This window comes from Cheilinus undulatus, linkage group 15, assembly GCF_018320785.1.
Source record: "Cheilinus undulatus linkage group 15, ASM1832078v1, whole genome shotgun sequence".
Taxonomy (NCBI): Eukaryota; Metazoa; Chordata; class Actinopteri; order Labriformes; family Labridae; genus Cheilinus; species Cheilinus undulatus.
In genome coordinates, this window is record NC_054879.1 from 42,654,690 (window position 1) to 42,670,253 (window position 15,564).

The 15,564-nt window shown below is 39.0% G+C and overlaps 2 protein-coding genes across 2 annotated transcripts; one reads left to right on the forward strand and one right to left on the reverse strand.

The window, feature by feature from the left end:
- The first annotated feature begins 859 nt into the window (after nt 1-859).
- Nucleotides 860-8,814, forward strand: cir1 (corepressor interacting with RBPJ, CIR1). Its single transcript, XM_041806989.1, has 10 exons — nt 860-1,029; nt 2,124-2,218; nt 2,347-2,420; nt 2,544-2,557; nt 2,672-2,724; nt 2,822-2,870; nt 5,820-5,940; nt 6,892-6,998; nt 7,251-7,336; nt 7,619-8,814. The coding sequence occupies exons 1-10, from the start codon at nt 958-960 to the stop codon at nt 8,328-8,330; spliced, it is 1,383 nt and encodes a 460-aa protein (XP_041662923.1). The 5' UTR covers nt 860-957; the 3' UTR covers nt 8,331-8,814.
- Nucleotides 8,815-10,333: 1,519 nt separating this feature from the next.
- Nucleotides 10,334-12,719, reverse strand: sp9 (sp9 transcription factor). The gene is made up of 2 exons (XM_041806990.1): nt 12,588-12,719; nt 10,334-12,157 (listed from the first exon to the last, which is right to left on the reverse strand). Exons 1-2 carry the CDS (start codon nt 12,606-12,608, stop codon nt 10,859-10,861), a joined length of 1,320 nt encoding a protein of 439 aa, XP_041662924.1. The 5' UTR covers nt 12,609-12,719; the 3' UTR covers nt 10,334-10,858.
- Nucleotides 12,720-15,564: the final 2,845 nt, after the last annotated feature.

Here is a 15,564-nt window from a genome sequence, read left to right on the forward strand (position 1 = left end):
AAATGTGTTTCAAAATAAAAGGTGTTTGAAATGGCGTTTCAAAACAAAACGCTGTTTTAGAGGCCGTTTTAAAATTAAACGGACTGAACACCTGCAGGGGCGGAGCCAAACTGTATTGAACTTCCAAAGCCACGCCCACATGTAAGTACATCCAGAGACATGATGCCCTGGAAATTATTTACTTGGCAGGCAGTTATGGGTACTATTTTCACTACAGCTTGAATACAAATATAGATTATAAATGACAAAAAAAATCAACCAATAATTTAGACCAAAAAATAAATACATAAATAAATAAATAATCCAGTTTCACCAAAAAACAAAAAACCACTTCTGTTAAAGCCAACACTATTTTGCTATTTAATTGTTCCTTACCAATGTGTTACCATCATGCTGAAAACAAGAGTTTTGCCTCTTAAAAGTTTTTATATTGAGCAGAATTGTCAAACTATTCAAATTATTAATCGTAATTAACCCCAGAATTATGTTGCTCATTATAATTATTTGATATCATTTTAAATTTCACAATCGCGAATCATTTTCGCTGACTTTCTCTTTATTGCGTTCTTACCACAGAAAAAAATCCCATGTTAATATTAGTGAGTAAACTTAATTCACTGTCTCAGAGGTGAGACCTGAGATAAACATAGTAATTTTTTAAGTTTGCATCATTAAAACCTCAAATGTTGTGTTGAAGACGTGCTACCAGGCTATAAAAAAAATTACGTGGCAAGAGAATGGGTGAATACCAAACGGTTTCATAAACTGGACTGGTCTATGCGGAATGGTGTGGCGTCCCCTTTAACTCCAACATGAAACCATCTTCTTTGGGTCTGTGGTTTTGTTTACACGCAGAGGAAGCCAACGTCTCTACGCACGGACTGTGAGTGATAGCGACAGTGCTAGCCGAAACTACACCTACTTTATACCCTCAGCTGGCGTATAAAAACACCAGTCATGGGGAAATCATTTGCGAATTTCATGTGTAAAAAGGATTTCCATCCCGCTTCGAAGTCAAATATCAAAAAGGTGAGTGTTTTCTGATGTTAGAGGAAGGGGACAGGTTAGCGAGTTAGCTAGCTAGCCGTGTTTGCTAACAGTGAATATACTTTTGCTAACTCGGCTTTTATTTAGAAGAGCCACCAGGACTATCTTTGATCATAAGCATATAAAAGGGTGGACGTGTTACCATAAGGAGTTTATTTTATTTTATCATGTTACTTAAAACTAAACTTTTTTGATTATTTATAGTGATAAATTATATTATACAAAGTGGGCACCAGTCCATTGAAACAATAAACTACAATCATAATCAAGCACATTTTTAGCACAGTTATCCAAGTTTCTTCTAATTTCTCTTGCTTTTCCTTTCAATCCATATAGCGTTCCCTCGAAATACAGCATCTTTGACTAATACTTGGCATTACGTCGCAGTATACTTTGCCTTCCCTCGCTATACTTTTGCGTTTCCTGAGCATACATGCACTAATATTTTTGCAATGCCTTGCATCATTACATAATTACAGTAGTACTTAGAAATAATGGTGTAAAGGTTGCATGCAGCAGTTGTATGTACAACATCATTCATCTCCCCCTATCCCCCATTGCTTTAAGATCATATACAGTTTTTTCTTATTAACTATGCTACAATATGTGTAGGTCCCTTTGTTATACCTTTCTTCCCACTGCTTAACTGGACTGTCCTTATTTAGAGGTGGTCATTGGGTGTTATATGAGGCATGCATACTTAAAGTGTTGATATGTCAGTTTACCTACTTCTGCAGAAACCCATGGGAACAGGGCGTTATGCAAGCTGAACCATAAATCTCACAATTTAGGAATATTTCTCTATGTAAACAAGTTATGTAATTACATTTTATATTCAGTTACAACTGTAAATTTGTATATGCAAAATATATCACTGCTTAAATTTTTTTTATAGTGGGTACAGGTCAGTTAAAGCCTCTATGGCTGCAAGCATATGATCTGACTTAAACCAATTAGTAAAGTTTGTGTCCATCTGTCAGGGAAGTGAGATTTACTAGAACTGTAGTTAGAAATGAGACACCAAGTATTAAGGATGTCTACTGTGTTAAAAAATCATTTTTGTCTTGAATTTATAGGTATGGATTGCAGAGCAGAAGCTGACGTTCGAGAAGAACAAGCAGGAGGAACTTATGCAAGCCTACCTGAAAGAGCAGGAGACATACAACAACAGGTATCTGCTGCAGAACATTGAAAAATCATCGCTTATCATCAGAGGTTTATAGGTGTTATATAACTGTCTTGTACTGGGTAGTTTTTCCACAATGTTTGGAGTTAAACATGTTGCGCTCTCTCCTCTAGGTTGTTGATGGGGGATGATCGTGTCAAAAATGGCCTTAATTTTATGTACGAGGCTCCACCTGGAGCATCTAAAGGTACATCATCGTAGTAACTTGAGTGAATCCTTTGTGATCTACTAGTTTTTATGCCAGTCTCACATTTCTGGGTAAAAATGTTTTGTGCTTGTTTCTTCTTCATGACTGCCTTCTTCCCTGAAGAGGAAAAGAAAGAGGTAGATAAAAAGCCCAAACCTAAAATTTACAATAAATTTGAAGAAATTCAGTTTGAAGGAAGTAGGAAGGGTTTCAACACTTCACTCCGTACTGAAAATGTGTTTAATTTTCAGGAGGGAGAAGAAGAATACAAATTTGAATGGCAGAAGGGAGCTCCCAGAGAGAAGTAAGAGGCTGATTTTTACACACATGCTAAATGTCTATGTTTGCTGATGGATTTTTTAGAATTAATGTTTTATTTTCCCTGTATTATTTGCTTTTAGGTATGCAAAGGACGACATGAATATTAGAGATCAGCCATTTGGAATCCAGGTATGTGCACGACTTGATGATTTAATATTACAGGTATGAACCTATTTAGACCCAAGACCTCTTTAAAATCACATCCATATGAGAGGTGAAAGGGATTATAATGAAATAATAAAACTGGAGTTGATGCAAACTCATGTGAATTAAGATAAAGTGATAAAATGCTTTGGATAAAATAAATGGAGTGTAAATTATGAATTGATTTGATAAATTTGCAGTAGATTTTTATAAAAATTGTTGCAAGTTTAATGAAAATAGTGACTTATTTGATATTTTTATTGATTTATTATTGACAGTGCAAACATGTTCATGTATAATTTGAGGAAAGAGGCTTCAAGAGTGAATGTCATAAAAAGTGCTGGTAAAAATTAAGATGTTAAATGCATGTGATTTGAATTATTAAGCATTAAAATACACAGGGATCAAAATATTAAGTGATGAAAATTTTTGTGAAGTAAAATAAAAGGCTTTTTGTTACTTTTTTTATCTTTAAATTACCTTTTGGAAATGTGTGATGTGAGAAAATTATGTTAGTGAATTTAAGTGTTTGCTGTTCTGTGAAAATTGACATCTAAGTGGAAATGTGCTCCTTTGTTTTTGGAGTTGGGGAGCTCCACAAGCTCAGCCAGGATCAGGTGGCATGAAGGTCAGTCAGTCACGTCTCCTGCCCAGCAGACACATCATCTAAAACCACTGCTGACATGAGGGAGCTCCTGGGTAGAAGGTGTATTCTTTTGTTAGTTTTCTTACTGTAAAAACATTACTTTTTTCATCACTAGAACTTTGAAATTCTATTAACATGTAAGTATTTTAACTTCATCCCATGTCCCAGCAGACAGCAGGGCATCTCTAATCCTTAAATGTCTCTATAACTGTAAATATGAACAGTCACAAATGTCAATTTCCTACCTAAATATCTACAAAAAAAAAAAGAAGTTGAGCGATGAAATGGTAACCAAGCTTAAATACCTACACTTTGATAGAAAGCTCTAGTGACAAAAGGAGTAACGTTTCTATGGTTAGAGAAATAGAAAAATACACCTTGGGCCTTGGACCTTCCTTCTTTCAGCTGCTGTTGTTTGTGTCACTGCAGGGCAGGAGGTGTGATGGGCCTGGCTGAGCTTGTCCTGCTCCTTAACTCTGAAAACAATGAAGTGTATTTCGTATTCCTCATCAGATTTCATGAACCTGTAGATATTAATGATCCCCAACATCACACTGAAAAAAATCCCAGAAGGTAATTTAAAAAAGGGATGAAATAGTCACCAAAAGTCTTTAAAAACACTCAGTTACTCTCCTCCTGCACTGCCTGCAGTTCAGACATTAAAATCAAGTCGAGCAGTTCGATGTTGGAAGTATGTTTTTTTTTTCAATGGCAGAAGTATCAAAAATAAAATAAAGTGAAGTTAAGTCATACTTTATTATGACATGTTGTAAATGATAAAAAGTGATTTTTATATCTCAGGATTAGCTCTTTTAGTTTTCCCTCACAATCTTTTTCACCACCTAATATTTTAATTCACATGCAATTCTGACATTTAATAATTTAAATCACATACATTTTCATTGCTGTAATTTTATCATCACTTTTTGTTTCTTTCACACTTAAGTCTTTTTCTCTTAAATGATAAATTAAAATGTTTGCCCTTTTCATGATGAATAAAAAACAATCAAAGCTGATTAAATTTCAACTGTTTTTATCAAATTGCAACAATTTTCATCTAATCAGTCTCAAATTGATGAAATCAATTCCTAATTTATATTTTTCTTTTTACATTTTTTTAATCACCTCCACTTTTATCACTTAATTTTTGCTTTTTCAAGGTGGTCAAGGTTTTGTAATATTTTATCCCATTTTTTCCTTCTTTGTCTTCCTCTATTTAGTCTGTCAAACTTGTTACTACTAGGATTTGTTGCATTCTTTTAGTTTTAAATCAATGATTATTTTTCTTTTTATTGTGTTTTTTACTGATGAACTTTAATGTTTTTTAAGCACTTTGTAATTTTGGTTTATTATTATTATTATTTATTTATTTATTTATTATAATTTTGTAACCCCACATATGTCTAGAAATGAGATGTCTTTTGAAAACAACCTACAAGAACCTGAGGGTCTTCTTATAAACTGCACTGAATGTAAACCTTTACTTAAATGTTTGTTTCTCAGCCTCAATCGTAGATAGAAACATGAAATAAGAAAAAAAACACATTCAAATGCTTAAATACTCAGCTTTAACTGTTTTTGCACTGAGGTTTGTTAAAAAAAAAAAGTCATCAATCAATCACATCCAAATCATCAACATCCTCCTCCTCCTCAAACATGCTCTCTCATCCACTGAGCCTTGGCTGGTGGGTCTCCTGTTATATCATTGTCTAGGTTGCCCCCCTTGCTGTTATCAATGCTGCTGTAGTTGGCCTAAGTTTTGCTTTCTTCACCCAGCTGATGTCTTTGTTTCTGCTCAAAAGTCAACCTTTCAATGAGGCTAAAACCGTGTCTGTCTTCTAGCATGCATTTTGGGAAAATCACATTGCAGTTTGTTGGTCACACGTTTTAAAATCAGTAAGATCATCCAAAATGCACAGGCGTAGCATCAGTTCTTAAAATTAGAGGCGCATCAGTATCCTGTCAGGTCTTAAAGGTGTATACACGCAAGCACTGCATCCAGTCTAATCACACCAACAGAAAAGTAAAAGCTTCAACTGCATGATTTCACACATGTCCGGCTTTAAAACTTACCTCATGACCAGTATTAGTGTGTTTTAGAGCTAAAAATAATTGGAATAAAAAACTTTTCAAAGGTGAAGTATCTGAGTAAAAGGTCAGCAAAACCTCATAAAGAGAGGTTTTTTTTTTTGTTTGATTAAAAACGGTTGTATTGCCATTGATGAGCAGTTTTGTGTGAATTATTGTGCATGTATAATTTAAAGTGATGTCTGATTTGAACTTCTCAGGTGCGTAATGTGAGATGCATCAAATGTCACAAATGGGGCCATGTGAACACAGACAGGGAGTGCCCTCTCTTCGGGCTTTCGGGAATCAATGCCAGCTCTATGGCTTCAGAGGAGGCAGCAGGTAGAGTCCGTATAATATTTACAAAAACAAACAAGTTAAAACATATATGCAATATTTTTTTTTATTAATAATGAATAGGGGATTTTCTGTTATATTACCTAGCAGGAAAGCACAGTAACATCAGAGCAGAATGCTATAAATGTTTCATATATGTTTGGATCTGTGATAATTGTTTAAATTAACTAAGAAAAAAATTAGAAGTGTAATTTTAGATTTTGAAATAGATGTAGACAAAATAAGAGCAGTTTGCCCTGCTTTCTTATCTTTTTTTCTCAATAAAAGAAATTCAATAATTGATATATAATTAAAGTAATTGTTAGCTGCCACCCTGGTCAACATTTTTTACATTAGATTCTCTTTTTCCAGATTTGTTTGGATTATGATTTATGATTTATGTGGAAGAATTATGCATGTTGAGATAAAAATAGACATGTTACCTGCTGCAAACACAACATATTTCTGTCAGATGTATTTCTGGAAAAGCTGACCAGTATGCAACAAACTATCTTACATCTGCTTGGTACTTGTGGTCAGTATTTTAGCTCCAGGCTGTCACAGAGTTTGCAGCAGCTACACATACTGTATCTCTCCCCTCCGGCTTTCAGCTGGAGCTCAAACAGATTCTGAGTTCTGCAATCAGCGAGTGGAGTTGTAGAGTAATAATGTTTACCCTGGGAGAGTCCAGTCAGTGCATGGTGTTGATGGTGGAGTGCTGTAATGGTCCCCCTCCTGTGCTGGGAGAAAAAAATGTAATTATTGTGTATTCTGATTCCCCTAACTGCTGCTTTGGCAGAGAATGATATTGTATGATTTGCTCAGCCGGAAGTGGAGTGAGTTGATTTGATGTCCCATTCTGTTAACAAAGCCGCCCCTGAAATTCCCACTGTGGAGATAGTGGTTGGCATGGCTTTGACATCAATGGGACTCTGAGGCTGTGATTTGTGCTAACAGGTCCGTCGATGCACCCCTCCGAGTTAATGGCGGAGATGCGAAACAGTGGGTTTGCCTTGAAAAAATGTGTCCTTGGTAGGAACGCTACAGTTTGTGATCCAGCGCAGGTAATTGTCTGTCTCCTACTCCCATCTTTACACACATGGGACGATGTAAACGCACGCACACACCTTCAATACTATATTTAAGATAGGACGTTTATATATGTATGCATCACAAAGGGGTCTGTTAGGGGGTCAAGTAAGTTGATTTAAAAATGTTAGCTTTTTTAAAGGTTTTAGCTGATCAAATCATATGCATACCTGATAGTCCGATGTGCTTTAACATGAATGTTAATGTGGTCTAATGTACTTGGGCAGGATTTTGTTGCTAGTGAGGAAGAGGAGGATCCTGAGGTGGAGTTTCTGAAGTCATTAACCACCAAACAAAAACAGAAGCTTCTCAGGTAAGAATTAAGCAAAAATGCACCTTTTGTTGGATGAAAGCTTAACAAAAGGCACTAGCATTGTTATAATTGAACCTAAATTTCCCCATTAATTAAAACATGGTGGAAATTCTTTTTTGTAGCCTTCTGTATACATTATATATTTTTCTTGAAATAGTTGCATTGCTTTACAATCAGGCTGAATTAATTTTCTTTAAGGATCATATGCCTTTTTCATACTTTTAAGTAGAGTAAAGCTACTTTGTACAGTATTAATTAAATGTTTGTATTTTTGTTTGACAGAAAACTGGACCGCCTGGAAAAGCAGAAGGCCAAGAAGAAGAAAAGTAAAAAACAGAAAAAGAAAAGCAAAAGAAAGCACAAGAAAAAGCATGAAAGTAGCGACAGCTCAAGTGACTCCTCCAGTAGCAGTGGCAGCAGCAGTAGTGATAGTGACAGTGGCTCCGATTTAGAGAGCCGGGGCAAGTTCAAGAGCCAGAAGAGAAAGAAGAACAAGAAAAAAGATTCCTGTCGGGATAACAGCTCAAAGAGCGAGCGACAAGTCAAGAGTCAGAAAAGGGCCTCCTCTCACAGGAGCAGGTCAGCGAGCCCTCACACCAGACAGAAGCGGCCTGAAGAGGAGTCAGCAGATTACAGACAAACAAGGACAGAGAGGGGAAGGAGCAGGAGCCCGCAAAACAGGATGAAACCGGAGGGAGGTCAAGAGAGAAAGAGACACAGCAGCAGGGACAGGCAGAGACCGAGCAGCTCCAAGTCCGCTTTGGACAGAAGTAGGAGCCGTGAGAGAGGCAGGGAGGACAGAGGTAAAGATGGGCGTCACAGCGGAGATGGGGAGAGGAACAGAAGCAGCACAGATGGAAGGAGAGGCAGAACAGCAGAGGGGAGGAGCAGAAGCAGGGAGAGGAGGAGAGACAGGGAGGAGAGGGGAAGGAGCAGGAGTAGGAGCAGGGAGAGAAAAGAGAGAAGTCAAGACAGAGCAAAAAGAAAGCACTGATGGTTTTTATTCACTCTTTACAACAGTACACAAAACTTAAAATTATCTGAATGTTTATAGAGGACTGTTCTGTTGTAGTGTCCCTTTATCTAAAAATGCAAAATATGTGTGCTCGTCTCCTTTTCCTCCAGCAGAGGGAAGCAGTTGACAGGAAATATGGAGATGCAGCGTTGCTCTCTTGTGCTGTCTTACAGTCTGTGAAAGGATCCAAATTAATTGATGTGTATTGGAAGCAATTAGCAGCTATGATCTGTTGATGGAAAATGTTTAATAATTTTAATAGTCAGCTTGTAACTAAGTGGACCCTTTTTGATGCTGTACTTTTTTTTGTTTAAATTCAAAATTGTCTCTTTTTATTTTGGGAATATATACATTGTATTTCGGAGTTGTGGAATATAAACATTGCACACTGTACTGTCTGGGCGGCTGTATGTTCCTGGAGATCAAACGGGACTTTTATTTTGTAATTAAATTTTCAACCACCTCAGTTTTACGCTGTAGTTTGTGCGGTTGTCAGAAATCTAATGAAAAATAATTATTGTTTTTTCTTTTGAATTTTTCCGTAAAACTGCGATATTTTTAAGGGTACTTTCAACATGAAAAAATGAATTTTAAACCATATTGAAAAACAGGATGATTTCAGTGAATATAAAACAATGCGCGTGCATTTTTTTTAAGAAATATGTCGCATTGCGTCATCTTTTAGCTTGTTTCCGTTAGCTTGTTTTAAAGTCCTGTGTCAAGCCAACGGAAAAAAAGGAATAAAATACGGGTTTTGTCCAAATATTTAGCATGAGAATTAAATAGATTTAGAAAACGAAACCAAGGGGTTTTTTTTAATGTCGAAGATACAATTTTGTGGAAAGCAAATACGTGTTTAAGGAATTTGATTTCGCACATCGGCAAGCGTGTAATTTACGTCACCTGTTTTCTGTTATTTAAATTTAGCATTTATAAGCCTTTAATTTTATTGTAAAAATTAACAGTTTAAGTCAAAAAATAAAGGAAAAATACAGCATTTAGACCTAACTTAAAAAATATTTCCACAGCAAGGTTTTTAAATTTAACTTCCGTTTTTGCGCGTGACGTTTAAACGCTTACATTTCCCCTAAGTGTCGCCTCCACTTAAATATTTTAAAGCAGTTCAAATTGTCGTTCTAATTTGGCGGTTTTCACTATCCGGCCGTTTCCTTCAAGCCGCTGTTGCACAAAAGGAAATGAAAATAATTTCCCTCTATTGCCTTCTGGTCAATTTAACATCCTCTTGAAAAAAAAAGAGGGTGTCTGGATGAGACGCTTTCCTCTGACGTATTCCCGGTTGCAGGTCTCGCGCTGTAATTATTCCCGGCTTTTTTCTCTCCGTGTCGGACGCTGCACTGGGTAAGCACAAAGAAGTCAGAGAGCATCCTTGAACCCTTTCAATGCGGGGGCCACTGATATTCAAATAACACGCAGGCACCGTTTGACTGCACCGAGCAAAAAAAAAAAAAAAAAAAGAGCATTTCACATTCAGCATTTGCATGTGACTCTTTAACCCCTTCTCCTTTTTTTTTCTCTAAAGTTTAAAAAAAAAAAAGTGTTCCCATCACATCTCAGAAGCCGTATCCTCTTTCTCGCTCCATCGATTGGTATGCAAATGGAAAGGCAGTTAATTTGGACAATTAGAATAAATATTCAGGGACCTTTTGTCATCAAACCCCCTCGGAAAACCCCCCGATAAAGTGAAAGTGAACAAAAGATGTCCCGGAGATTAATTAGATATTTGATAAGACACGAATCCCTAATCGCAAATACAAGACACATGGGGCTGCGATGTGCTCCAAGTCATAATTAATACCATTTAACAAGATTTTCATTTGGCCATGAAATGTTGCTTTCCGGGGCATTAAACATTGATTTATTCCACGGGGAGAATAGTCAAAGTAAGAAAAAAAATAACGTACCCACGCCTTAGAATAATTTAAAATAAAATAAAATCTAAACCACACAATTACAGCCTTTTTTCAGATGTTTTAATTACGATAAAATGAAAGTCTTATACGTGTGACTTTATACAGGTAAACATTTATATATAGATATTTTTTAGCAAAGAAATAAAAATGGTTAACCCAAAGTTAAAAAGCTGTGTACATACATATCCACAAAGTGCGTCGAAAGTAAACTCCCTGACTTCCGGGATTATACCAACACGAATAAAACAATCAGAGCCTAACATTTACATGGAAAGAAACACAGAGTTTTAGTGGCCAATATACAAGATGAATGTCACACTGTCCAGCCAGAGTTCAACAGGTTTCGCGTAAAGCAAACATCCTTTTCATTTTCAAGTTAAAAAAATCCCAAAGGCCTAGAATAGGCTACATCTGCTTTCTTTTGATGGATTTACGCATGAAACACGCCTGTGGAGAATATATTTTTTAAGACTTTGCCACCGCTTCGTGAAATATTTTCTCCTTTTATTGTTCGTCAAATAAGACCCGTTTTTAACTGTGCAGTTTTTTTGTTTGTTTTATTTTGGAGGAGTCTCATTAGGGCTCGTCGTGAGGAGACGGATCTTTTACAGTGATTCTGGGGTTCACCCCGTCCAAAATAAGTTCAGGAGACTCGGACCTCGGGGTCTCCAGGTTACTGGTGTCGGTGTCACTGTCGCTGCCCTTTTTGCCTCCCCCTCCGGCCGTGTGCGTTTTGATGTGCTTGCTCAAATGGTCACTCCGCATAAAGCGCTTGTTGCACACCGGGCACGCGAACCTTTTCTCCCCGGTGTGGGTGCGCAGGTGTCTCTGCAGCTCATCCGAGCGCGTGAACCTTTTGCCACAGAAAAGCCAGTTGCAGACAAAAGGCCGCTCGCCGGTGTGCCACCTCAAATGCGCCTTCAGGTGAGACGTCTTCCCGTAAACTTTACCGCAGCCGGGAATGTGGCAGCTGTGGAGTCCTTTCCTCCTCAAGCTGGCCCCGGCGGGACCCAGCCGCTCGGCCTCCTGGCAGTTCGGACAGTCACATGTTGCTCTTCCGGAGTACCGCCTGGACGACCTGGAGGAGCTGCTTATTCCTGAGCTCCCCCCGGAAATCATGGCGTTGGCGGCGGAAGCGTCCGTGTAGGTGGGGATGACGGTTTTGAAGCCGTCCTGCGTTAACAGGTGCTGGCTGGTGGACAGGAGGTGGGACGCGGAGGGGCTGATCCCCGTGGAGCTGAACGCCGAGTGCGTCAGCGAGGAGAAGTCCGGGTTGTAGCCGCTCAGCTGGGAGTGAATGGCTTGAGGAGTCCCGGAGTGCAGAGAGGTCTGAAGAGTGCTCGCGGGATTCTGCACGTCCAGCCACGACCCGGGGTTGGTGTGGACGTCCCACCACGAGGACGCGCCGTTGGCAACATCACCAGAGATGGTGGAGTGGAAACCGGACTTGTACCACGACTCGTACGGGTGCGCCATCCCCACGCGAGGGTACAGAGTCTCTGCTGAAGTGTGGACTTTGGAGATAAAAGCAGACTGTCCGGACTCCTGGGATGTCACGCTCGCGGAGTTGGAAAAGAGCCCGCTGTACTCTGTGGAAAACGCAGAAGAGGTCGGGGAGGTGGAGGCTAAGCAGAAGGCGCTGTTGCTGGTGCCGCTGGTCGGCGTAAGTCCCGTGGACGCGCGGCTCGTTGCTACCGTGAAGCCAGGTAGACTGGATCCAAGGTTACAGCTGGAGGAGGATCTTTTCCACGGGTGAAATCCACCTTTGGAGAATGCGCTCGAGTCAGGTAAAGTTGTGAGAGGACTGGTGTTGCCAATTTTGTTGCAAGTTGCAGCCAGCATCGCTAGAGGTGTAGTTCCAAACCGTGGCTCTTCCTGGAGATAAAAGGAGAGAAAAGTTGGATTTAAGACACGAAATAGAGGAAGCAGATGATTTATTTACAACCAAACACATTAAGCTTACGTTTACGGTTAAAACTAGCCATAATAAATGTGCCTAATGTAGAAAGAACCTTAAATAAATGTGCCAAATAAAAACATTTGATCACAAACTTTATTAAAATATAACCTGGCACATTTCTGTGGAGAAAAAGTGGGTAGAAAAGCAGAAGGAATTTACAAAGTTTGATGCCGTTTTTTTTAGCTGCTATTCATAATCAGTAAACAAACAAATAAATGCCAAAATAACGCAGAAGTATCCTGAATCACCTCGACAAACTTTAAAGAATGTTTGAGAGCAGGAACACCCAGAGCATGGAGGAGCAGGAACTTTACGCACAACTTTTACGCACAAAATCAGACTCACCCCAAGTATAGACGTAGCCATATCCAGGGTTCTGTGCTGTGGTGAAGGTGTTCGCGATTCCACTGCTGTACCCGGCTCCAACCTTGCTCCAGCCTCACCGTGTTTGACTCGGGTCACACGGTTTCTCTCTTGGCTCGCGGCTCCAAACACTACCTAGTTGTAGAGAGCGTGTTCTTTGAAGTACAGCTGGAGAGTGCGCGCAGCCAATCTCCTCGCTGCATTCCTGGCTGGGGGATGTTGTCAGCCAATGAGAGAGCCGACCGCAGACAGAAACACCAAAAACCCCGCCGTCAATCATGTGTTTGTGCAGCCTCTGCTCAGACTGTCATACAAGACACGATTTGGTGTTTTTTTTAATGCATACAGTTATTTTTATGTATTCTCACACGAAGGCTCAATGTCTCTTTTTCATTGCAGATTTGAGTTCACACGTCAGTTCTCCACGAGGTAAGCTTTTCTCTCATTTTTAAAGGTTTATGTTTGTGGTGGGCACTGCGTTCAGCTCCAGGTTGTCCTAATATTCAGATCATGCGCAACACGTCATAGAGAAATAGTCGCTATTTACGCGCAGGGACTGGTGAACAATGTGAGGAACGCTGCTGTCGCTGATGACTTTATCCGCATCAGCCAAGAGACAAAAAAATTCTCAATGTTTCATCATTTAAAATCCTAAAGATTCAAAAAAACGAAGAAGACTTGAGTCAAATAAAATAGTCCAGAAGCAGGCCTGACAGCTCAGAGCTCTTTAGAACATTTAGAGAGCAGCTACAGAACAACTACATGCAAAGAAAATCAGATTACAAGACGTTTAATCCAGCCTTTTACGCATGGCGTGTGCGCTCATGCGCGCGTTCGTGTTCGCGCGCAGCCGCCCCCCCCTCCCCTCTCAAACTAACTTGTTGGGACAGTGCAGGTGAGGGGTTAATTAAAAATGACAGCTCGCTTTCTCAGCGCGTGCAGCGGATCTGTTCTCAAGTATTTTATAGGCGGAAAAAGTTTCAGCACCCATGGGACTCCTGCTGCAAGGCCGCCAGTCATCTCTATTAAACCGGTTTAACAGGTTCATCTCATCCCTGAGAGATTAAAAAAAATAATCCCGACGTTATCAATCATTTCATTAAAATGTGCACCATTTTCTCCAAAAAAAAGCGCATCTTTCTTATTGTATTCTTCCACTGTGACAATTGAACAAACCCGCAGTCCATAGCTTGTTAAAACGCGCAGAGATAATGGCACAATGTAAAATTGACCCGCTCCATCGTGAATCATCGCCGTTTTAAAAGTTAAAGCAATTTACCAGAGAAAAGGCTTGACCGAAAGATGTGCATTACAGTATTCAAAATGGGCAAATAATGCTCCATTATAGAATGAGAACGCTGCCAGTCAACACAGACGCAATTTGTTCTAATACTCTCTCTGCCTTAAAACCCTGAAACCTTTGGAGGGGTGAATAAAAATCAGTCTCATCAAATAGTGAGAGCTGCCAAGAAAATTGAATCCTTTTTTTTTTTTTTTTTTTTTTTTTTTTTGCAATCATGACAATTTGGCAGAGTGCTGTTTAAATGTCTGTTCTACATAAACAAAGCTGATTGGTGCTGGAGGAGTCAGCTTAATTCAAGCATTCAATAAAAAAGAATGCAGGATAAAATTAAAATGATTTACTTATATTTCCTGGATTATTTGAATGAATTTAATCTTCTATTTCGATTATTTTTACCTTTAAATAAAGGAGTGCAACCACTCAGATTTCAATCCTTATTTTTCTGTGCATTTCCTTTAATTCTATTGAGCGCTTTTGCTTTATTTCTCATAAGATAATAAAATAACAGTGATTTCTTTCTGCACAAAAGAGCATGATCTCGCCTCTTGTCATTCAAGTGAGAATATTTTGACTCGAATCTGTAATTCTGGACTCCATTCGTGAGCACTTCTCGGTGGCAATTAGGAGCCCATTACAAGCCATTAGATTGATCAATGTACCTTAAACAATGGGAATGATTTATTTGGTCGAACAAAACGGTCTGCATCTATTGTGATGAGTCTAAGTGGGGGTGCATCCATCAACAAAAGATAAATGATTAATTCAGACCTATTCATTTAGACTCTTTCTGCAAAAAAAAAAAAAAAAAAAAGCCGGCCTCACTTGCCTCCAATCCAGATTATTAAAGCCTCATTTTCTGCATGTTAAATCAGACAGGCTGCAGGATTGGGCATGCTTTTTTTCTCTCGTTGGTTGTGCCCCTGTGTGCTTTAATTTGTATTTCTGCTCAGGGAAGTTTATTTGAGGACATTTAACTAATTGTTGTAATTTTGTGCGCTCATGTGGCTACACCTGTTTCTCTCCGAGGGGGCATGGAGGAAACTATGAGTGCTAAAACTGTACATTATTGTCTGAGATTACACTTTAAATGTAGGCTGAAGTGTGAAGATTTTCTAAAGATGTTCCTACTTGGAGTATTTTTCTCACCTTGGGGTTTTAACACTGATTCAAAAATAGAATAAAAGTTGTATTTTTCTGCTTTATTTGATCATGCACAGCTTTTAAAGAGGATGTCAGTGTCTCATCTGCCATTTTCATTGTGTTTGTTTTATTACTTGCACTTAAAGGTTGCAGGTCAGTGGTGATTTTGTTGTCAGGTTAATAGACAGAGAAGCAAAGGGAATAAAAGCGATGTAGCGCACCTTGAAACAAGGTAAACTGTATAAACAGAGACATGGTGAAATAGCCAGGAAGGGGACGTCTTCTGTCAAACAGATGATTCAAATGTTAATGGAAAGTAGGCAGCTGCTAAACACTCAAGCCTTTCTACTTTCACTTTTTACCTTACATTTCACAGTGAGATCAATCTTACATCAGCTCATCAACCTGCATCGATGGTATCGACAGCTAAATTTGGAAGTCCAGCTCAGCCTGCCAGCTTCCAGTGTCAACTTTCATTTTCAGAGCCTGTGTGTGCTATTTTGAGCGCGGGGTGCA